Source organism: Mytilus californianus, unplaced genomic scaffold (assembly GCF_021869535.1).
Source record: "Mytilus californianus isolate M0D057914Y unplaced genomic scaffold, xbMytCali1.0.p SCAF_18, whole genome shotgun sequence".
Taxonomy (NCBI): Eukaryota; Metazoa; Mollusca; class Bivalvia; order Mytilida; family Mytilidae; genus Mytilus; species Mytilus californianus.
Window position 1 is genome coordinate 8,014,612 of NW_026262666.1, and position 24,192 is coordinate 8,038,803.

Consider the following 24,192-nt stretch of genomic DNA (forward strand, 5'->3'; position numbering starts at 1 on the left):
CATATATACATTATATATACATATCTGGACTACAGTAACTCAATTTTTTTTTCATTTAATGTGCCCCCTCTCTTCGTCTCTAATGGCGGCTGTGTCATTTATCGTGTTCATACTTCAGATAAATTAGCCGTTCTTATTATTTATTTGGCAAATTTCTGAAGGTTGCATGTTTTGACCATGATTATTTTTATAGTAGCTTATTTCGATGCGAAACAAATCATTTTGTTACAGTCCATACATATTATAACATGTATTTATATGTCTTTGCCTTTCTGTATTTAATGTAAATGTTATAATATGTATGGACTGTAACAAAATGATTTGTTTCGCATCGAAATAAGCTACTATAAAAATAATTCGAAGTCAATGGTGATGCTACTAGTTTGACCTCTTTTCACATTTTATTTTGTTACCTACCAGGTCAAAAGTAATGTTCCCGTGTACAAAGTTATTTCCAGAATTTTAAAGTAATATACGACATATTTTGCTCGCAGGAAATTAAATTCTTCCAAATTTTTAATTCTGTCACTGAATAAAATATCAGATAAGTAATAATGATTTTTTAAAAAAAGATTTAGCTTAACAACAATACAAATGATCATGTTTGGACAATTTAGTTTTTTTTTCAAGTTGGGAATTTTATTTGACAAAAGTTTCTTTTTCGAAATTTAACATAGTGTAGAGATAAATGGCACAGACTTAAATGTGAGAACTTATCGATCCTTTACCAGCCGATCTGTAGCGACAGTTATCGACCCTAATTGTGACTTGTATAGCTGCGTATGTTCACCTCAAATTTTCGGCGAGTCTCTAGTATTTATATTTTTTTCATTTTTTTTTATATTTATATCCTGCATTTTTAATTTCATTTTTTATTCTGTTAGCATGGTTAACGGCTAGTTTATTTCTTTTCGGTTTACCAGGCCAGAATATTCATTTAAAAAATCCTGCTTCTGCGTTTTCATTTACCGGAATTGTTACGAACCCCCCGGTATTGATTTTTGTTTAGTTGTTTATTATGTCGTCCTAGATTTTGATGTGATTAATGACATTAATGAGGGTGTACGCTGCAACATTTAGAATTCTTAGAATTTACGAATGCTTTTAAAGAAGATACGACCTCTGATTATTGCTAAAGCGAAGCTACTATTAAGTTGCAACTACAGAAAGCACTTGAGGTCAAGGACAATGTGTTAGGTCAGTATAAATGATTGTTTACATAACATTTTTGTACATCTGAGTATAGATGTACACTAGCTATAGATAAAGTGTTGACGTAGTTATCTATTTTATTTGGGTTTTTTATTCCTGTATATGACTATTGCACTGCCATTATATAATGCTAGTAGTCACAGGTTAATCTCGTTAATTTTCGAAGAATCATTTTACTATGCCTTCTATGTCTGATTAAATGAAACTGCATTTACCCGAGAATATATGGATGATTTTTTTTCATTTAATACCCAATGTCTTTATAGTGACTTTGTGTATGTAGATCCGTCATTTTGGAGGTTTTCTTGTTTACTAGTATTTATAAACATGATAAATGTGGGGATAAACTTGTGTATTGAGATTCATGCTGTTTCCATGTGAAGAAATCGTGATTTTACGCTATGTTTCTTAAATTCAAAGACTTTAAAAGTAATATTTGCTGGAAATATGGCATAGATATAGGCCCTACAACCATATAACCGGCTGTCACTACATCATATACTGTATAATCATGATAATAAAAGCTGTGTTACCGAACTGTCTCAGGTTGTTCCGATTTCTAGGATTTTAATTAACATGGATTTTGGAATCATAAAGAGCAGACTTTGATCTGTTTTACCCACCAAAACCAAAAGCCTGTTATAGGGTGAAATACATGTAGATAAATGTTCAATTCACAAATTATTTCCGCCTCTGGTATTTATTCATAAATAAACATTTGTAACCTGATAGTTTGGTGGCATGTATTAAATATTTCATTGACTGCAAAGTCAATTCCTAGCGATTCTTGTTGTTGGATGTCAATTGGTCCTTTTCTGGGAATAGTTTTTTAGTTTATTTGCTCGACTTGAACGACATTCGTAGTACTTCTTGATAGATTAAAATTTTTGTGACCAATAGACAGAGAAAAAAAGAATTAAGCAGCTAATACTCTAGTTCAGGGAAAGCTTGTTCGCGACCTAGAATTCTGAGTGGGTCAAGCGTTTAATTAAAATTCATGCCAGAATATGCGAGATTTGGATGAACTGGGGGCAAAGTCATTTGGTACAAATCAATATTCGATGTTAAGGATGTCCGCCGCTTTCCCATTTACCAGTGGTCGTTGAGTGTCATCTGTTTTTTGGTTTATGTTTATGTTTAATAAAGTAAAAAAAAAATATTGTGTAGAATTTTGAGACCTAGTGTTTGAAAATCACAGGAGAAAATTGGGAAAGAAATTTGAAAGAAACTTGAAATTTACCTTACAAATAACCAAAACGAAATGTTTGATAAAGATTAAAGAAGGAACGAGGGCCTACAAGTCCCTGGAAGCTTCCAAGAACTTCAAGGAAGTTTATGTGCAGAATTATCATCTTTGGAGATTGAGAATAATTTCCTGATACATGCTGACGTAATGGCATTAATTGCAAAAACAGTATATCATTCAACAGTGACACTACATAATTTATTCTCTTTGGCTTGTGTCGGTCGGATATAGATAAACAATTTAAACCATATGAATGTCATGTAAAACGGAGCTTTTTGAAAAGTTGTTTCTTGTCATAACACAGAGCTAGTCGATATCATGAATGATATTATGCGAAGTATTCAATAACCTATAACCATGGCTTCATAAATGTTATGTTTTCAATATTGATAAATAGTCTGATCGTTTAAAATAGTATATACGTTCCTTGTTCAACCCATAATAAAAAGTTCCCATAAAAGCAAACAGCTATGTACAGTTCATTTTATGGAATTAAACTCTTAGCAAAAAAGCCACACCCACTACTAAGCTATACAATGTCTTTACTCGGACTGTTGCATTTTGAACAAACAAGTGAAAAGTTCAGCGCAATGTAGAACAAAACAGTTTCAACATTCATATATCATTATCATGATCTTGACCTGCATAGATATGCATATAATTTGCAACTGGACGATTAAACAAAATGGTTATTGATGACTGCATGAAAAACTTTAACCTTCGACAAAACCTGAATTTCACTGTTAAGGAAAAACAAAGTCCATTTAGTAATAAAATATGAAAATAACTATTTGCAAAATTTTGTCCTGGATACTGTATTTTGGTCATAAAGAAGCTTCGGTCCCAATTTCTCGAAATTCCATTATGTCTGACAAAGATTTTGATGTAAAACAAAACTTTAACCGCAGACTGAACCTAAATGCTGACGCAGCCGGCGTTAACGCTGATGACGGAATCTAGGATCGCCAAGTCTCGCTTTTGCGAAATAAATTTCGCAAGCTTGACAAAAAGAAGGATGTATGTCAAAAGATCTCCTTGCTTTCGACAAGACGACAATCATTGTTTTTTGGTTTTTTTTTGGGGGGGGGGTACTTTTTTCTAAATTAATTGTAATATAACAATATTTTTTTCACATTTATTATCATTTTTCTACCTATTAACGTGAATTTTCTGACACAAAAATAAATATACAACAGAACTGTTCATTAAAAGTATGTAAACAAATGCCAAACTATATATACATGATATATGTGTGAAAATTTACTTTCTGAAGATATAAAAAATATATAAAGTATCTTTTATTCTGTTTAAGATCTTATAAAATCTGATTGAAATTAGTTAGATATTCTGCATACTATATTGTGTATGCTTCACGATAAGACAAGATAAAATGCTGAACGACCCAGATCCCACTCCTTTCAAAATTGTCAATATCTGATGCATTTGAATTAAGCACGATACCTTTATGTAAATTTAATACACGCATGCAATCAGGGCTAGTATTTTGAACATATGTTTTAACAGTAACTGTCAGAACATGATTATAATTATTAACATGATTAAGGTATATTAATTTTGTCCAACTGTCGCCTGGTGAGATACATAGTTTAAGGTAAAACTTCATGATACCATATGGCCTAGGTGTTGATTGACTTTTATTTTTATGACCTAAGATATGGTAATGAAATTGCATCTGTAACTTATTGAATATATCTGCTAAGTGAACATCACAGCATGAATCTGTCCATTTTTGTGTGAAGGTGACATGCAAAGTCAGGTGACATATCAAACCGTTTCTTTTGTAATTAAGATTAATTAACATATATAACAGTCTAAATAGTCTGTTTTAATCTGTCAGTGTAATCAATCACTTTTTATAAATAATCTGATTACAGTAATAATGATGCCGATTTGATAAATCAACAAACTGATAGTGCCCCCAGTTCATCAAATCTCGTATCTAATCAGTCGATAACGCAAAATCACGATCGATCTTGCACATGCGCATTGTTTCCCTGAACTAGAGTATTCTTGCAAACGTTAAAACCTGTTCGCTTTTACATTAATGGTAGATGGCACCTAAGTTTTATTTTAAAAGTACTTCACATTTAAAACATTTTAATTTTTTAGTTTCTGCTTTCTCCCTTTTTCACAAATTAGTTTGAGATTCAGTATCGAAACATTCGGCTGAAAATTATATTAAATACATTATGGTAAGTATGGTTTACATTTTTAAATATATTCAAAAGAAAGCAGGAAGGGTGTATCAAAATAGCTCATCTACTGCTGTATTTTTATATTACCTTTTTCTCCATTTACAAAAAAAATCTTTTAAAAAAATTTTGCGGTTGTATATTCATATATATTGGACCAAATTGCTGCATTACACATTACATGCAATTACTTGGAAAAATGTAATGCATTACCATGCATTACAATTACAAATTTGCATTACCCCATGCCTGATATTGGTATGACGTTGGCGTCATTGTCTTTGTCCGAAGACACATTGGTTTTCGCACTCTAACTTTAGTTTAAGTGAATGGATCTCTATGAAATTTTACCATAAGGTTCAATACCACAAAAGAAAGGTTGGGATTGATTTTGGGGGTTATGGTACCAACAGTTAAGGAATTAGGGGCCAAAAAGGGGCCAAAAATGAGCATTTTTGTAACTTCCAGACATAACTTGTGTGTAAGTGTAATCTCTCTGCCATTGTACAACAAGGTTCCATATCACAAAGGGAATGCTGGGATTGATTTTGGAGGTAATTGCCTCACAATTTTAGGAATTAGGGGCCAAAAAGGGGCAAATAACAAGCATTTTTCTAGTTTCATGACAATAACTTGTGTGTAAGTGTATGGATCTTTCTGAAATTGTACTACAAGGTTCCATATCCCAAAGGAAAAGCTGGAATTGAGTTTGAGGGTAATTGCCCAAAACATTTAGGAATAAGGGGCCAAAAATAAGCATTTTATCTTGTTTCCAGACAATAACTTGTGTTCAAGTGTATGGATCTCTCTGAAATTGTACTGCAAGGTACCATACCACAAAATGGAAGGCTGGGATTGATTTTAGGGGTAATTGCCTCAAAATTTAAGAAATTAGGGGCAAAAAAGGGTAAAAAAACAAGCATTTTTCTAGTTTCAGGACAATAATTTGTGTGTACAGTTAGTGTATGGATCTTTATGAAATTGTACTACAAGGTTCCATATCACAAAGGGAAAGCTGGGTTTGAGTTTGGGGGTTATTGCTATAATCATTTAGGAATTTGGGGCCAAAAAGGGGCCTAAAAACAAAGCATTTTTCTAGTTTCCAGACAATAACTTGTGTTCAAGTGTATGGATCTCTCTGAAATTGTACTGCAAGGTACCTTACCACAAAGGGAAGGCTGGGATTGAGTTTGGGGGTGATGAATCATAAGGGGGTTCAAAAAATTGGGGGGGGATTTTTTTTTCCTTTTTTTTTCTTTAAAATTTTCCATTTTAAATTGGTTATTTCTGATTTAAATATAAAAGCAAATAATAATGATATGGTTTGAATAATTAAATTAAACATTTATAAGCTCTAAGACCACATCCATTCTGTGTCAGAAACCTATGCTGTGTCAAATATTTAATCACAATCCAAATTCAGTGCTGTATCAAGCTTGAATGTTGTGTCCATACTTGCCCAAACTGTTCAGGGTTCCACCTCTGCTGTCATATCAATCTGCACCCAGCGGAGCATTTTATTACTTCTTTTGCTGTTTATTATTTTTTACTTTCTATGTTTTGTTTTTACTATCAATGTGCCGCCCTGAAAATATCAGCGTGAAAACGTTAAATAACGAAAATATAATGCGAAGGCATATATTATAGGACTAAGCTAAATATATTCAAATATGCACATAACAGTCACACTTCATGTATATATCAACAGATGAAGTATCCAGAGAAAAAGTTAAATTATGGAAACGTTGCACGCAAGGTCCACAAAAAGTAAATTTAAAAGAAAAGTGGTGTAATAGCAGATCATAAAAACAAACTATTAAAATCAGTTGAAAAGGGCTTAAAACATCAGAACTATGCAAAGACACTAAACATGTTGGAAGTTGTCCAACCGTTTCCCTTTCTTTTGGGGTGAATTTATAACTCTAATACAATTGCTTATGAATAATAGAATAGTGGACAGATTCTACTGTGAATTCAGAAATTATTGCATATAGATATAAGAAGATGTGGTATGAGTGCCAATGAGACAACTCTCCATCCAAGTTACAATTTATAAAAGTAAACCATTATAGGTCAAGGTACGGCCTTCAACACGGAGCATTGACTCAAACCGAACAGCAAGCTATAAAGGGCCCCAAAAATTACTAGTGTAAAACCATTCAAACGGAAAAACCAACAGTCTAATCTATATAAAAATGAGAAACGAAAAACACGTATGAACTACATAAACAGACAACAACTACTGTAATCAGATTCCTGACTTACAAATGTAGGACAGGTGCAAACATTTGCAGCGGGATTAAACGTTTTAATGGTACCAAACCTTATCCCTTTTCTGAAACAATAGTATAACATCACAACATAGAAAAACACACTATAGAATATCAATTGGAAGGCTTAACTGCATTTATTATTGCGATTTTGGCAAAATAGCCAAAAATGTGAGATTAATTATTGCGATTTGTGGAAAAGCTGCATACAGATATATCTGTAAGATATCAGAATGCGAGTTCTTATTATTGCGATTCTCACCCAGTCGCATTATTCGCAATAATAAAAACCTTGAAATACGTTCTGAATTTACAGTATATCAGAGTTGATAAATTTAAATGCTCATTTGGTGTCTGGTGGAGAGTTGTCTCATTGGCAATTTGACCACATCTTCCTTTTTGTCTCGCCTGTAACGAAAGAAAGGTCGCAGAAAGCGAGACATAGGGATTGCTTTTCAGGTGACGGCTGCAGCGTCAACAATTGTTAAGTTTTCTGCTTAAGTTAGTTTAATAGGAACTACTTGTGATAGATGATTGATATTTAGTATAAAGTTGCATTTATACTATCAGTACATATCAGTTTGACAACTATATATTTCGAGGCCTAGTAAACAGTTTTTTTATATCAAGATTTAAGCATTACTCTGATGATTGATGATTGCTTAAAACCTCAGCACAAAAAGGCTATATCTCAGCAAGCATTTTTTTGAAGGTCACATAATCAGGCAAAGATACCACCTATGGCAGGTAACCAATCCACTTCATGCACAATATAAATGACTTCCATTTGTACCTGACAAATCAATGTTGAAGTAATTACCAATCATTTAATTCAGAACTTGGGATACCTGAAGCACTTAATTCTGCTATTTAAATTTCTGAATTTACAGTATATCACAAGTATTAACAAGACAGTCATTCCAAAACACATGCAACAAACATGACAAAACAAAATGTAATTCTGAAATTTGAGAAACCTGCATATACTGAACAATAAAAGTAATGCACCACATCTTATAGCAATTTCACAATTTCTTGATTTTGTTAAAAATTTGTTGAAATCAAGGATGTATTAAGCATAACCTTGAAATTAATGCAGATTTTACAGAGTGTTCATTTCATGAATTGATACTCATGACTTAAGTTTTGAGTATATTTGTATGTATATTAGGTTCAAGCTAGATGCATTGCCTTGAATCTAAACAAGCTGTGATGAATTCAACAATGAGACTGTGTGTTAGCTAATGACTAATACAACAGGATGAGAAAAAAATCTGAAAAAAATTCTGAACAAATTCTGAAAATGAGAGGAAGAAACCATGATAACACAAAAAGCTGTTCATCTTGACAAAGTATTACCTATAATTTTAGGAAAGTCTGCCATACCATAACAAACAATTTTTAATGAGAGAACATATGACCAGTCATGGGTCTCTATTCCTGGTTAGAGAAGAAGGAAGGTGGATTTTGGGGAGTTGTGGTTGTTTTTTCTGCGTTCATGATACAGATCCCATCATTTGGAACGGCTCAGAGTTTTGGTATCTACAATATGTTCTTCCTGCGATACTTTGATGACAGTCCAGCTGCCATCTCTCTGATTGGATCAATTAATGTTGGCGTATTCCTGGGATCAGGTAGAATAATTTTTCTTAGCTTATATTATCACATTGACTCATCATACATGTCATACATGTAGTTAACATGGTAACATTTATATCTTTTAAATTACAGAATATTCATACTAAAATGTGTGTTTGATCAATTCTTGAACATCGCAGCAGTAAAATTTGTGATACAAGTGAGGTCAGGCTTTTCCTATGGTGACATCAACATTTTACGAGAGAACGTCTAAGAGGCCTCAAACCACACTTATTTTTACCATTGGTTACAATGCATTTCTTTATAAAAATTAAATTGAATTAGGAATTGAATTAGGCACTGACCATCTGATTTTCTGGGGAGGGGGAGGGGGGGGCTTAAATTTTATATCAAGCCAGATTTTTTTTACCATGCAAACCAAGCAAGAATATTTTTTTTTCAGTCAATCCAAAGCAAGAAAATTTTTTTCAGCAATATTTACATCAGACATGTCATTCTTGCTGAAGATGAGGCCAGAATGTTTTTTTTGCAAATGAATTGATCAGATTTTGTTTTTGTTTGACTTATTCACTACAAACCAGTAAAAGTCTGAAATGGCCTATATCTGTACTCGACTGTACTGATTTTTACTCGACCAGTCTGAATTGGTCTGAATTTTACTCGACATTACTCGACCCCAGTCTTAACCATACTCGACTGTACTGATTTGTACTTGACCCTTATCTTTACCATTGAAAATAGTCTGAACTATTACTCGACCAGTCTGAAACAGTCTTAACCCATTCTCGACCTGTACTCTACCTATTTTTTTCAGTCTAAACCATACTCGACCAAAGGTCTGAACAATACTCGACCAGTCTGAACCATACTTGACCAAATAACCTCTACTTTTTCTAAATTTTAACTGTTAAAAGAAATTTCTTTTTAACTGACATGACAACTGCCACAATAAAATAAAGATATATTATAAAAACAGATTTTTACATTCTTACATGATTCTCAGATTTATCGAATAGAGATAGTTAAATCAAATTATCTTATATAATAATTTAATTATATTAATTTTAAAGTTTTAGAGTTTTGTTAAAAAAAGATTTTCTTTTACCTAAAAACCACACCTATACTGAGGGTAATTAAACCTTATTAAGGTGCTTCTTGTTTGGCAAGTGTTTTTTTTTTTTAATTAATTTTCCTAAATTCCCAAATAAAAACTACATAGGTTTCATGGTTACATACAAAAAATGTACAATAGTTATATAATTATCTTGTTAATGAGGTAACAACAGCCAACAAAATCACTGAAATTGTTTAACCTAATATATCTATTATTATAATTTGGGATATATTATATACAATATATATCAAAAAGGGATAAAAATTAAAAAAATTAATAAAATTGTTCTTCTGATTAGTGGTGAAGTATAAAGTAATACCTCCTGCTTGGGGCAAACTCATGAAAAAGATCACACCTGGTCAGAGAGTATTAAATTCTAAATAACATTCATTCAAAATTGCAACATCCTGTGAAACTTAAATCGCAAGGCCTTTTGAATTCACTAGATAAGTAATACACGAGTTTAAGAAAAATAGGGCTTTCTTTTTACCTGTAAAACACACATGTACTGAGGTAATTAAACCTTATTAAAGTGCTTCTTGTATGCCATGTCTTTAATTTTGACAAAAATTATTTAAATTTAATTGAAATAAATTTTTACTGTAACTTTGGAACACATTTCCTTTTTTAAAAGTTTATCACCGGATTACTATGGACAGTCAGGGGTACTACTTGTACAAGTAATTTTTATTTACTTGAAGAAGTAATTATAATATACTTATATAAGTGAATTTGTAGGATACTTATACAAGTGTATTTTATTTACTTGTATAAGTAAATTATTTTTTGGCCTAGTTATGTCCCTTAGACATTCAGATTTTTTTACTTATACAAGTAAAAAAGTCATCCTATCTTCTTTTCTTGAATTTTTAGAACTTCTTTGCTCTAACAGAATTTTGAATTGTCTGTCCTTTGCAGATGTCTTTACTATTCATTTAAGTGTAATTTCATGGACAATGAAAATCTCATTTGTCTGTTATCTTTAGAACACTGCTCATTTACAAGCCCCCAAGGAGCAATTTTTGAAGGCTTTGCGCAAATAGTTAAGATCTTTGCTCAATCAGTTTCTTTGTTGAATTAATGAGATGAAACATTGAACTCTTATTAAAAATTATGAGCTAACCTGAGAAAAATTACTAAAGGCATGATTTTACATCTCAAAACTTGAGAATTTTTGTGGGATTGTAAAAAAAATTTACTTATACAAGTAAATTTTTTAGAAAATTAAGGGGAGATTATTCAAACAATATAATTAACTTGTATAAGTACATTTTATTTACTTCTTCAAGTAAATAAAGATTACTTGTACAAGTAGTACCCCTGACTGATGGAAGTTCTGTTATCATGATTATATTAAATTCTTGGTTTAACAAAACAAAGGTGTCATTTTTATACGACCGCAAAAATTGAAAATTTTTTGGTCGTATATTGGTATGACGTTGGCGTCGTCGTCGTCGTCGTTGTCGTCGTCGTCGTCGTCGTCGTCGTCCGGCGTCGTCTGGCGTCGTCCGAAGACACATTGGTTTTCGCACTCTAACTTTAGTTTAAGTGAATGGATCTCCATGAAATTTTACCATAAGGTTCAATACCATGAAAGGAAGGTTGGGATTGATTTTGGGGGTTATGGTACCAACAGTTAAGGAATTAGGGGCCAAAAAGGGGCCAACAATAAGCATTTTTGTAACTTCCAGACAATAACTTGTGTGTAAGTGTATGGATCTCTCTGACATTGTACCACAAGGTTCCATATCACAAAGGGAAGGCTGTAATTGATTTTGGGGGTAATTGCCTCAAAATGTTAGGAATTAGGGGCCAAAAAAGGGGCAAAAAACAAGCATTTTTCTAGTTTCATGACAATAACTTGTGTGTAAGTGTTTGGATATTTCTGAAATTGTACTACAAGGTTCCATATCACAAAGGGAAAGCTGGAATTGAGTTTGGGGGTAATTGCCCGAAACGTTTAGGAATTGGGGGCCAAAAAGGGGCCAAAAATAAGCATTTTTCTAGTTTCCAGACAATAACTTGTGTTCAAGTGTATGGATCTCTCTGAAATTGTACTGCAAGGTACCATACCACAAAGGGAAGGCTGAGATTGAGTTTGGGGGTGATGAATCATAAGGGGGTTCAAAAAATTTTGGGGGGGGGGGATTTTTTTTTTTTTCTTTTTTTTTTCTTTTTTTCCTTTTTTTTTTTCTTTTAAAATTTTCCATTTTAAGTTGGTTATTTCTGATTTATATTTAAAAGCAAATAATAATGATATGGTAGGAGATACACACCAAACAGGATGTGTAAATTATTATATAATAAGTATTGTGCAATAGCAAGAAATTTTCAATTGCACAGTATTGCACAATAGCAAGAAATCTTCAATTGCACAGTATTGCGCAATAGCAAGAAATCTTCAATTGCACAGTATTGCGCAATAGCAAGAAATATCCAATAGCACAATATTGCGCAATAGCAAGAAATTGTCAATTGTACAGTATTGCGCAATAGCAAGAAATAATCAATTGCACAGTATTGTGCAAAAGAAGATACTTCGTATAAATTGCTTATTTCTTGATCAATTTCAATGGGGTTTTATTCTTGAATTCTTGGGGTTCTTTAATATGCTGAATCTAACCGTGTATTAAGTTTTAAGATTTTGGGCCCCGTTTTTAAATTGGTCCACATTGAGGTCCAAAGGGTCCAAAATTTTACTTTGTTTGATTTCATCAAAAATTGAATTATTGGGGTTCTTTGATATGCCGAATCTAACCGTGTATTTAGATTCTTAATTTTTGGTTCTGTTTTCAAATTGGTCTACATAAAGGTCCAAAGGGTCCAAAATTAAACTTAGTTTGATTTCAACAAAAATTGAATATATGGGGTTTTTTGATATGCTGAATCTAACCATGTATTTAGATTTTTGATTATGGGCCCAGTTTTCGAGTTGGTCAAAATCGGGGTCCAAAATTAAACTTTGTTTGATTTCAACAAAAATTGAATATATGGGGTTCTTTGATATGCTGAATCTAACCATGTATTTAGATTTTTTTTTTTGGGCCCAGTTTTCAAGTTGGTCCAAATCGGGGTCCAAAATTAAACTTTGTTTGATTTCAACAAAAATTGAATATATGGGGTTCTTTGATATGCTGAATCTAACCATGTATTTAGATTTTTGATTGTTGGGCCCCGTTATCAACTTTGTCCACATTGAGATCAAAAGGGTCCAAAATTAAACTTTGTTTGATTTCATCAAAAATTGAATATATGGGGTTCTTTGATATGCTGAATCTAACCATGTATTTAGATTTTTGATTATGGGCCCAGTTTTCGAGTTGGTCCAAATCGGGGTCCAAAATTAAACTTTGTTTGATTTCAACAAAAATTGCATATATGGGGTTCTTTGATATGCTGAATCTAACCATGTATTTAGATTTTTGATTATGGGCCCAGTTTTCAAGTTGGTCCAAATCGGGGTCCAAAATTAAACTTTGTTTGATTTCAACAAAAATTGAATATATGGGGTTCTTTGATATGCTGAATCTAACCATGTATTTAGATTTTTGATTGTTGGGCCCCGTTATCAACTTTGTCCACATTGAGATCAAAAGGGTCCAAAATTAAACTTTGTTTGATTTCATCAAAAATTGAATATATGGGGTTCTTTGATATGCTGAATCTAACCATGTATTTAGATTTTTGATTATGGGCCCAGTTTTCAAGTTGGTCCAAATCGGGGTCCAAAATTAAACTTTGTTTGATTTCAACAAAAATTGAATATATGGGGTTCTTTGATATGCTGAATCTAACCATGTATTTAGATTTTTGATTATGGGCCCAGTTTTCAAGTTGGTCCAAATCGGGGTCCAAAATTAAACTTTGTTTGATTTCAACAAAAATGGAATATATGGGGTTCTCTAATATGCTGAATCTAACCGTGTATTAAGTTTTTGGATTTTGGGCCCCGTTTTTAAATTGGTCCACATTGAGGTCCAAAGGGTCCAAAATTTAACTTTGTTTGATTTCATCAAAAATTGAATTATTGGGGTTCTTTGATATGCCGAATCTAACTGTGTATTTAGATTCTTAATTTTTGGTTCCGTTTTCAAATTGGTCTACATAAAGGTCCAAAGGGTCCAAAATTAAACTTAGTTTGATTTTAACAAAAATTGAATTTTTAGGGTTCTTTGATATGCTGAATCTAAACATGTATTTAGATTTTTGATTATGGGCCCAGTTTTCAAGTTGGTCCAAATCGGGGTCCAAAATTAAACTTTGTTTGATTTCAACAAAAATTGAATATATGGGGTTCTTTGATATGCTGAATCTAACCATGTATTTAGATTTTTGATTTTTGGGCCCTGTTATCATTTTTGTCCACATTGAGATCAAAAGGGTCCAAAATTAAACTTTGTTTGATTTCATCAAAAATTGAATTCTTGGGGTTCTTTGATATGCTGAATCTAACCATGTATTTAGATTTTGGATATTGGACCATAATAGGTGAATGTCCAATTTAAAATTTTTAAGTTCTTAGACCACATTCATTCTGCGTCAGAAACCTATGCTGTGTCAAATATTTAATCACAATCCAAATTCAGAGCTGTATCAAGCTTGAATGTTGTGTCCATACTTGCCCCAACTGTTCAGGGTTCGACCTCTGCGGTCGTATCAAGCTGCGCCCTGCGGAGCATTTTATTTAAAATTTATTAAGTTGCTTTATATGCTATTTTATATATATTTTAATAAAAAAAATGTTCACTGCATTATTTACTAAACTCAACTGACACCATAAATCTATAAGGCTTAAGTTAATGGTGAAAATTGTCCAGTAACCATAAAATATATCTGAAACATTCAAAAAATTTTGAATAACATTGAAAATATTAGTCACAATTCAGTTTTGAAGATTATTTGATCAGCTTGTTTTATTTTTATTTTAAAGGTGATATATATATATGTATGTATATAAGTGTTGATGAATATGGTGATGAAGTTATATTATGTTTATTGTGAAATTTTGGTTTCAATGCTATATCATGTATATTGAATACATTTTTAATTTCAAATTGTTGTTCAAATTTCTAGCCAGGGGAAATAGCTGTTGTTAAAAACAGTTCCTAAATTGATGAAATACAATAGATAGATACAAAAAATAGGTCTAGGTTGGTTAAGACTTGGTCGAGTATGGTTCAGACTAGGTCGAGTATGGTTCAGACTAGGTCGAGTATGGTTCAGACTAGGTCGAGCATGGTTCAGACTAGGTCGAGCATGGTTCAGACGCGTATAAAATGGTTAAGTACTGGTCGAGTAAGGGTCGAGTACAAGTTCAGACTGTTAAGTATGGTTCAGACTACAGTCGAGTATTATCAATTAAATTTCAGACCAATTCAGACTGGTCGAGTAAAAATCAGTACAGTCGAGTACAGATATAGGCCATTTCAGACTTTTACTGGTTTGTAGTGATTTCTATGTATATGTTACTTTAATATAGGATCACTTAAAAAATAGTAAACTTTTTGAAGAAAACAGTAGCAAGAATGCTCTGGATGAAATACCCCATATAATACTTTGGAACAAAAGGAATTAATTGTGGTCTGAAGCCAGGATGTAGAGAAATGGTGGAAAATTAGCACTGATTTGCAAAAGGTCTGTTGTCCTGTTGATAAATAACTACCATGATGATGTAATCTGGTCACTAATTACGTGTGGAGATTTCATTTGGAATTGGAATATGACTTTGTTACATCATAATCAATCATGTCTTAGTTGAATATTGATACATTTGAAAAAAAAATTCCATTTAGCATATTTTGCATTAACTATCTGTTAAAATTAAACATGAGAGCAACGTACAGTCTTATTCAAAAAAAATTTTTCACTCACATTAACATCTTTGTACAAGACATCTTTTGGGATATATTTCTGGTTGGATGAAACTGGTTCATATACATGTACATGTATATATTTGTTGATTGCAAGTTCTCAGAATGAGGCTAGTCATGTGTTTTGACATTTTCTGTGTATTTTCCTTAAATTCAAAAAAATTATGCAGATGAAGACGGAATTCGAAGATTTTACTACCGTTCAATTCTTACGTTTGACAGACTAATGCATATATTTGAAGAATGTCATGAATTTTAAATGTATTTAATACAAATAAAGATTTTGTAATAACGTTAATACCAGGGACCAAACACCTTCTTCCTTTTACTTGATATGAATATATATGAATCGTAAATTTTAAGGTCATGTGACTTCTTCTACACAAATTCAATTAAAGTATAGATAAACTGCGCTACATATGTAGTTTTGCTGTGTTGATAGAAACATAATAATAGCTTATTAATCTATATACACATGTAACTTCCTTTATTTTCCTTCCCTTCTCATATACATGTATCACTGTGCTCAGTTGGTCCGTAGTTATCATATCACGAGTTTGAGACATGAGCAGAAAGTATCAACGACGTCAGAATGTCTGAGGAGAATTATCAGGGATGTCCCAATATGTGAGGAGATGTTGTCAAACTTAATTTTGTCAAAAGGAGGACATAAATACCAGGAATAGCATTATAAACTGATTATCTGGTTACTGTGTAAAGATATCATGATATATCAGCTGCTCCACACAATGTTAAGCATTTTAACTTGTTCCCTGTGCTTCACTAACTCACCACTCATACATGATGTAGAAAACCTGGTTATCTACGAATGTACTTAGTAAACTTAAGAACATTTTGTAAAATGATTGTTTAAAAATGTATTTTTTATGTTTTTTCCTTTGTTATACCCACCATTTTTTTGTATTGTTTGTATATATGTAAATATTGTATTCCTCTTGTTACACTATGTATTGTGTCTGAGTGATCAAATAAAAAGTTGAAAGTTGTTTTCTATGCTGTGTTTCAGGTCCTATTGCCACAATTCTGATGAACCATATGAGCCACAGAAAAGTGGCACTGATTGGAGCCACACTTAGTTGTATTGGTCTGATTGGCTTACCATTTGCTCCTAACATCATATACATGTATGGATTTTATGGTGTTCTCAGTGGTAAGATTAAAAATGTCTTAAGCCGTATAATGTGGATTCATTTTTATACGCCCGTCAAATTTTTGACGGGACATATTATGGTATACAAATATCCGGCGTCCGTCTGTCTGTCTGTCCGTCCGTCTGTCTGTCCGGCGTCAACATGTCGCACCGTAACTTGAGAATGACTTATCCAAATTTCATGAAACTTAACATAGTTGTTTCTTATGATGGTCAAACGATCTGTATACTTTTTGGTGAAAATAAGATTAAAACTTTTTGAGTTACGGGACTTAGTAACTAAAACAGGTGTGTGTTTTTTTTCACATGTGGCGTCGTATCTCAAAAACAATTTATGATTATTGCTTAAAACTTTACACACTTCTTAGTTATATTAATCTTAAGATCTGTATACTTTTTGGTGATGATTCAAAATTTTATTTTAGAGATGTTGAGTATTTTGTTAAAAAAGGGGAGGGGTTTTTCACATGTCGCGCCGTATCTCAAAAACAGTTTATGATTATTGCTTAAAACTTTACACACTTCTTAGTTATATTAACCTGAAGATCTGTATACTTTTTGGTGATGATTCAAAATTTTATTTTTGAGTTATTGAGTATTTTGTAAAAAAAGGGGGAGGGGTTTTTCACATGTCGCGCCGTATCTCAAAAACGATTTATGATTATTGCTTAAAATTTTACACACTTCTTAGTTATATTAATCTAAAGATCTGTATACTTTGTGGTTTTGATTCAAAATTATATTTTTGAGATATTGATTTTTTTTTTTAAAAGGGGTTTTCATATGTCAGCTGTATCTCAAAAACGATTTATGCTTATTGCATAAAAATTCACTAATAAGACAACGGGCATATCATGCGCTCATGGCGCAGCTGTTTATTATTCATTGAAAAACCATTTACCGGGATTTTTATGTTATATGTGAGCCACACATTTATATATTAATAGAAGTACACATTATATATAGGCTTGTATGCAGACTTTGCCAAGACCACCAAATTCAATATCCATGAAAAACGATTTTTCTGCAATCGAAGAAATTGGATACCCTTGAAAATAAATGAACTTAAAGTACATTCATTTGTCTTTTATAAACTTTATTCAGTCCAGGAAAACTGTAATATTATTTTAAAATGTAATATTACACAAATCTGTAATATTACTGTTTCTTGTAATACAATGAAATTTTGATAGAAATAAGGATTATCTCCCATTAATTACTACAAATGTATTACTTTCATTACAGAAAACTATTTATTTCTGTTTTTTTTTGTCCGATAACAAATAACTGGGTTTAAAGTAAAACAACAACAATAAATTAATCAAATTGAATTTATTAGGTTGTTTATTCATGTTATTTGACATTGAAAGATAAAATATAATATAGATAAATCATAACATATACTGACAATTCAATATTAAAAAAATGTCACTGAATTTTAACTATTCCCATCATATGTTCAAAAGTTTAATTTTTTTGTATGGGTTAGTTTTGTCTACTTACTCTGGTTTTTACAAGGTTTCCCATAATAAATGCAAATGTGACAAACTTCCTTCACATTTTAAAGTAAATTTCAAGGGGACTCTACTATGAGATACAGTTTGCATCAGAGCATTAAATTGTTAATTTAAGACATATAACGTATTGTCTTTCATTTCTGGTACATGTTACTTAAGAGCGTACATTAAAACATTCTGATTTTCAGCATAATAAGTTTGTTTCTTCTTTAGAACGTGAAGAAAAAAATTGCCTTTGGGTAATGTTCATCCATAATGTTTGCATTTCATGATGTTTACATTGAAAATGTCCAAAACGCTTGTCAAACATAGGTTATTTTTGCAATTTGCTGTCAATTTTTTTTTCTTGTTCTTGTTTGATATTTTACATAGGCTTTAGCTATATAGGGAAATGTTATGGATTTTAATTGTGCTTGATGAAAAATGTCTGTGCTGGTGATTTTGCCATGTGATTAGGGACTTTCCGATTGAATTTTCCTCGGAGTTCAGTATTTTTGTGATTTTACTTTTTGCTTACACTGTGCTATACAAAAATAGTCTGAACTTGAACCATGTCTCTAAATATGATAAATCAAACATCGTTTGTTATTTTTCCATTTTTATTTTACAACTTTGGCTTATAATTTTAGGTCTAGGATTTTGCTTGGTTTATGTTCCCTCTCATGTGTTATCTGGGTTGTACTATGACACCAAACGTAGTTTAGCCACAGGACTAGCCACTAGTGGTTCAGGAGTAGGAGCAATTATTTTTCCAATAATGGTAAATTTTTTAGTTGACAAATATGGATGGAGAGGATCGTTTTATATTGTATGTGGAATCAGTATGCAGAATTTTATTTTTGCCAGTTTACTCAGACCAGTTCCAGAAAGCCTTAAGCAGAAGTATGAAAAAGCAGCTCAAGACAGAGAAATTGAAGTCGAAGGTCTTGACACGGAGCCTGAAAAAACAGAATCTGAAATACATATAAAAGATTCAGAAAAGCTTTATATGAAGACAACTTCTGTGAAATTATTATCCTATGCTAGAAAAATGAGCTTGGAGGATGAGATTAAAGAGGAAGATAAAAATTCAGAAGTCAAATCAAATATTAATAAAAATGAAGGTGTTGCGTTAGAAAATGTTCAATTACAGGAAAAATCACCTGAGACAAATATTAAGATATTAGAGGATGAGGCAAAAGAAGTACAAGATGGAACCCATACTGAAATAGTAATTCCTGGCAGTCCAACAAGATTACTTAAGGAGGAGACAAAAGGCAGCATGGAGATTGACACTTGTAAAAAATGTGATACACCCAGAAATAGCTTAAACGAAGTGGAAGAACTTGCTATGACAAAGAAAAGCACATGTTCTATATTATTCAACTATGCATTCATTATTTTCTTTGCAAACAATATCTTATGGAACATGGGTGTTGTAATAATACTTCTATTTGGACCTCAATACTTTCTGACCATTGGATTAACTGAACAGTCTTCGGCTTCCATATTTAGCATTGGTGGTTTTGGAGCATTTTTTGGAAGCATCTTAGGAGGAATTGTGGGAAATATCCCAAAATTACGTTTAGACATTGCTTACATTGTCATCACAGTTTTGACAGGCAGCTTTTGTCTTTTATTTCCGATTACCGCATTCCATAGCTTTGGTGGACTTACCATAATTTATGTTGCCTTCTCTGTGATGGCTAACATTATAATGGGGTTGTTAGTTGTGGCAGTTGCAGCAATAGTTGGACCAGATGCACTTGGTACTGGTATGGGGTATGTCATGCTTGCCAATGGGATTGGAAGTATAGCAGCACCTCCACTAATAGGTATTTATTTTGTTAATATCCTTTGCAGTAGTCCTTTCTAACAACAACATTTTGACAAAAGCCTTTTTAAGAAAGACCACAACTTTTTAAACTATGGAACAAGTTTTATTTTTCATGTTATATGATATACAGAAAAAAGTTTGTTTTTCACCGGTTTCATAAGAACTTACATTTAAGAATTGAATGTTTTTATGCCCCCGCCGTAGCGTAGGGGGGATTAAGTTTTACCATTGTCCGTCTGTACGTCTGTCCGTCCGTACGTACGTCCGTACGTCCCAAAGTTGGTTTCCATTCTCTAACTTTAGTTTGCCTCAACCAAATGTTATGAAACTTATACACAATGCTTATTACCACAAAACACAGATCAAGTTTTGGTGGTGTCACTTTAACCATGCCAGAGTTATGCCTCTTTACAAATGGAAAAATTGCTGAATTTTTCCTTTCCGTTCTGTAACTTAAGTTTGCCTCAACCAAATGTTATGAAACTTATACACAATACTTATTACCACAAAACTCAGATCAAGTACAAATATGGGTAGCATCACTTTTACCATTCTTCAGTTATGTCCCTTTAAAACTTTATATGATATGCAAGCGGGGGCATCATCTGTGTCCCATTGACACATTCCCCATTTATTTTATAATTTCATTTGGGTGTCAAAGTGCTTAATTCTAAAAATGTGCGCAAGATGTGCTACAACCATAAACTTAAGAGTAATACCAACCTTTTGGTATGTTTTTCTATGCGGTGGTTTGACATTGTCATGATTGTCACTGATAGCACGTGCAGTCATAGCAGTTGTATTTAATACGGAAATAAAATTTGATATCAGAGTGCCTCAAGATTTTTGTCTGCCAATCAAAATTACAGATTCTAATAAAACATACATGTAATGTAATTATACTATAGTCATGTATATATGTAAGTGGCAAAAAACACATACATGAAACACTAATGAAATACAAAACACTCCTGCTGACACTTGCAAAATCATAGAGAACTGCATAAACAAAATAAATCTAAAAGACAAAAAAACCTGTATAATACAGTTATCTTTCCACTATTTGACAACACAAAACAATTAAATGATAAAAAATTAAATTTTAAGATAGTTAAAGTGTGCTGATGATGTCATTACCTAATCATCAATTTATATAACCTTAATTAAACTGGTGCATTCATATTATATACTGAATGCCAAACCGAATCATATTAATTGTAAAAAAAATGATTGTAAAAACACCCAATCAAAAAATTATAATAAAATCATTGAACATAAATTGATACATAATACGTAGATGTGGTATGATTGCCAATGAAACAACTCTCCGCCAGAGACCAAATGATGTAAATGTTAGCAGTTATAGATCGCCATACGGCCTTCAACAATGAGCAAAACTAGTTACGCATAGACATACAATGTTAATCATGTCTTTAATTATGATAGGTTGGGTATTTGAACAGACAGGAAGTATAGAGATTGCTTTTTATATTGGTGGAGGATGTATCATACTGGCAGGATTACTCATCATACTGATACCTGTCCTTGACTACTTCTATTTAGAGCCCAAACCAAGTAGAAGGAAACCAGAAAAGATTGCCAAAGAATGTTTACATGTGTATTGCATGTAGATGATCAGTAAAGAAAGGTGTTGATATAACTATGATAGATATTTATATGTGGAGTACATTCTGTATTTTTATTCTGCTACCTTGTTTATTTAACCTTCAATTTTACATTGAATTGTTGAACACATATTTTTGTATTTTGAAAAAACTGATTTTTTATTCATGTTTTTATCATGTTGTCCATTGATGTCAGGCAAATCTAATTTTTTAATTTACACAATTGGGCATTTATTACAATGGTAAGCAAGTCTGATGTGTATCATTTGTTTTGTTTTTGTTTATCATATCTCAATAAATATCTACCTCTCAAAAAATCAACAACAGTCAAGGTTCATTTATTTGTACATGACTACCTCACATGAAAAAAAAACCCACCAATGATGTTCTGTTAAATAATATAAATCTAAATTCTACCTCAATTTTTTAGATTATGAGATTAAAAGAAAATTATTGTGATCATTTAAGCATCTTATTTTAACAGACAAAAATAATAATAGCGACAAAACGGACGTAATCATACCACATCCTCTTATTTTATTTTATATTATAGCAATTGCTTTTTTATCATATTTTTAAAAAGCACAATTTAAATAACTTGGATATTTATGTTTTCTTTTTTACATTATTCTGAAGGTCATTGTGGTATTTTTGTTTAGGAATACAAATCGTAGAAAGTCAGTGGGAAGCTATTTTTTTATTTTTTTTTGCATTTCGACAAATATATCTGAAGTTAAGCAAAACTTGAACCACAATAGCTTTATAAATTGGACTTTTGTTGTTACTGCCTGTAAAGCTTGAATAATGTTATTTTTTATTACTATAGCTTTGATGGATTTTATTAAATTTTTAATAAACTCTTATATTTATGTATTTATTATATACTTAATAGTTAATACAAGCAAATTGTATGTGCTATATAATCAATGACAATCAGCCATCCATGATGATATCTATATCAGTCACAGTTTCAAATAAAATTCATGTCCACCATGAATGCCCTCTATGTCCATCATTATACCATATTATAACAGATAACATACTATAGCATCTCACCAGGTAGCCGTATTAGATTGACCACTAGCCCATGCTTTATTACATCAATAAATGGTCATCATCCTATCATTTATGGCCCCTAATAAACGGCCACTTTTCTATGATGACCATACCAGATGGTGGACATTTAGGAGAGTATGTCAAGAGTTTTACTGTAGAATGTCATATAGTTTTTTCAATATCTGACCCATATCAACCTGAAACACCAACATAGACAATATAATCCGAAGAGCTCTGCTGCAGGTATTGTATTGTGTTCTTTAAGGGCTCTGCTCCAGGTATTGTATTGTGTTCTTTAAGAGCTCTGCTCCAGGTATTGTGTTGTGTTCTTTTGATACAAAGAGTTCTATATGTAAGTACTATATATTAATAGTGCACCAGGGGCCTCGGTGGCCGAGTGGTCTAAGTAGTCGAATTACTGTATCACTAGCCTGTCAACACTGAGGTTGTGAGTTCGAATCCCGCACGTGGCAGGTGCACTTGATTCCAATCTTAATTGACTAGGATTGTCAGTTTTCCTACCCAAGGTCGGTGGTTCTCTCCGGGCACTCAGGCTTCCTCCACCAATAAAAATTGACCGCCATGAAATAGCACAATAGTGTTGAAAGTGGCGTTAAACACCTATCAATCAATCAATCAATAGGGCACAAATATTTAAACTTCATCTTTTAGTGAATTTTCGATATTCTATTGCTGAAATGTATGTGTTTGTGTAAGAAAAATTACTGTGATCATATTAGGTAACTATACGTATCCAGGTTTGTTGTTTTTATTGCTGGTTTGTTAATATTTATTTATACATAATTGTAGTACCATACTCAGGAAATATATTATATGTTGTTTTATCTTAACATTGCTTGTTATATACATGATATATACTATATAAATATTTTAATATACAAAAGTACCCCTGCTTCAAACATTAGGATTTAACTTTAATGACTAAAAGAATATTTTTACATTTTTCAGATATCTTTTTATTTCATTGCATTTAAAAATTGAATTTTGTTGTTTTTTCCCAAAGAACCTGCAACAAAATGTTTCAGATATAACATTATTAATCATATTTAAATATTCATATGTTTGGTTTTTTTCTACAAATTTTAAAGAAAAACACATATTTTTACATTTTTCTTTAAACTTTTTGTATTACACAGTTGTTGTGTGTTATGAATTAAGATTTACCAAATAAATTATATTGCAATATTAGCCAAACTGTTTCTTTTCTTTCCCTGCCCAAATTGTATTGCACTGGATCTACTGGTATGTGATAAGGTATCAGATATATACTCCTATTGACGGTTGTTAACTTGTAAATCACCGTTAATTACAGTCTCCTCCTTTACGTTGTACAAATTAAAGAACGCATATTAATCCCTGTCAATCAAACAAATTAACACTTGATCAGCGGGAAGTAGTAAAACCTTTATTCGTAAGCACCAAACCTTTTAGACTTTTGTTCATATCTGCTATACTTATATAT

The 24,192-nt window shown here is 32.0% G+C and overlaps 1 protein-coding gene across 1 annotated transcript; it reads left to right on the forward strand.

Annotated features, from left to right (window-relative positions):
• Positions 1–1,026: 1,026 nt before the first annotated feature.
• On the forward strand, positions 1,027–23,751 carry LOC127726639 (monocarboxylate transporter 14-like). The gene is made up of 5 exons (XM_052234072.1): positions 1,027–1,197; positions 8,313–8,575; positions 16,552–16,695; positions 18,842–20,026; positions 21,475–23,751. The coding sequence occupies exons 2-5, from the start codon at positions 8,368–8,370 to the stop codon at positions 21,657–21,659; spliced, it is 1,722 nt and encodes a 573-aa protein (XP_052090032.1). The 5' UTR covers positions 1,027–1,197; positions 8,313–8,367; the 3' UTR covers positions 21,660–23,751.
• The last annotated feature ends 441 nt before the right edge of the window (positions 23,752–24,192 follow it).

What these genes read in the sequence shown, in the direction of transcription:
- LOC127726639 (XM_052234072.1), top strand. Translation starts at nt 8,368, where the DNA reads ATGGGTCTCTATTCCTGGTTAGAGAAGAAGGAAGGTGGATTTTGGGGA. An exon ending in ATTTTATGGTGTTCTCAGTG is followed by an intron (nt 16,696 to 18,841) that starts GTAAGATTAAAA and finishes TTATAATTTTAG; the next exon opens with GTCTAGGATTTTGCTTGGTT. An exon ending in AGCAGCACCTCCACTAATAG is followed by an intron (nt 20,027 to 21,474) that starts GTATTTATTTTG and finishes TAATTATGATAG; the next exon opens with GTTGGGTATTTGAACAGACA.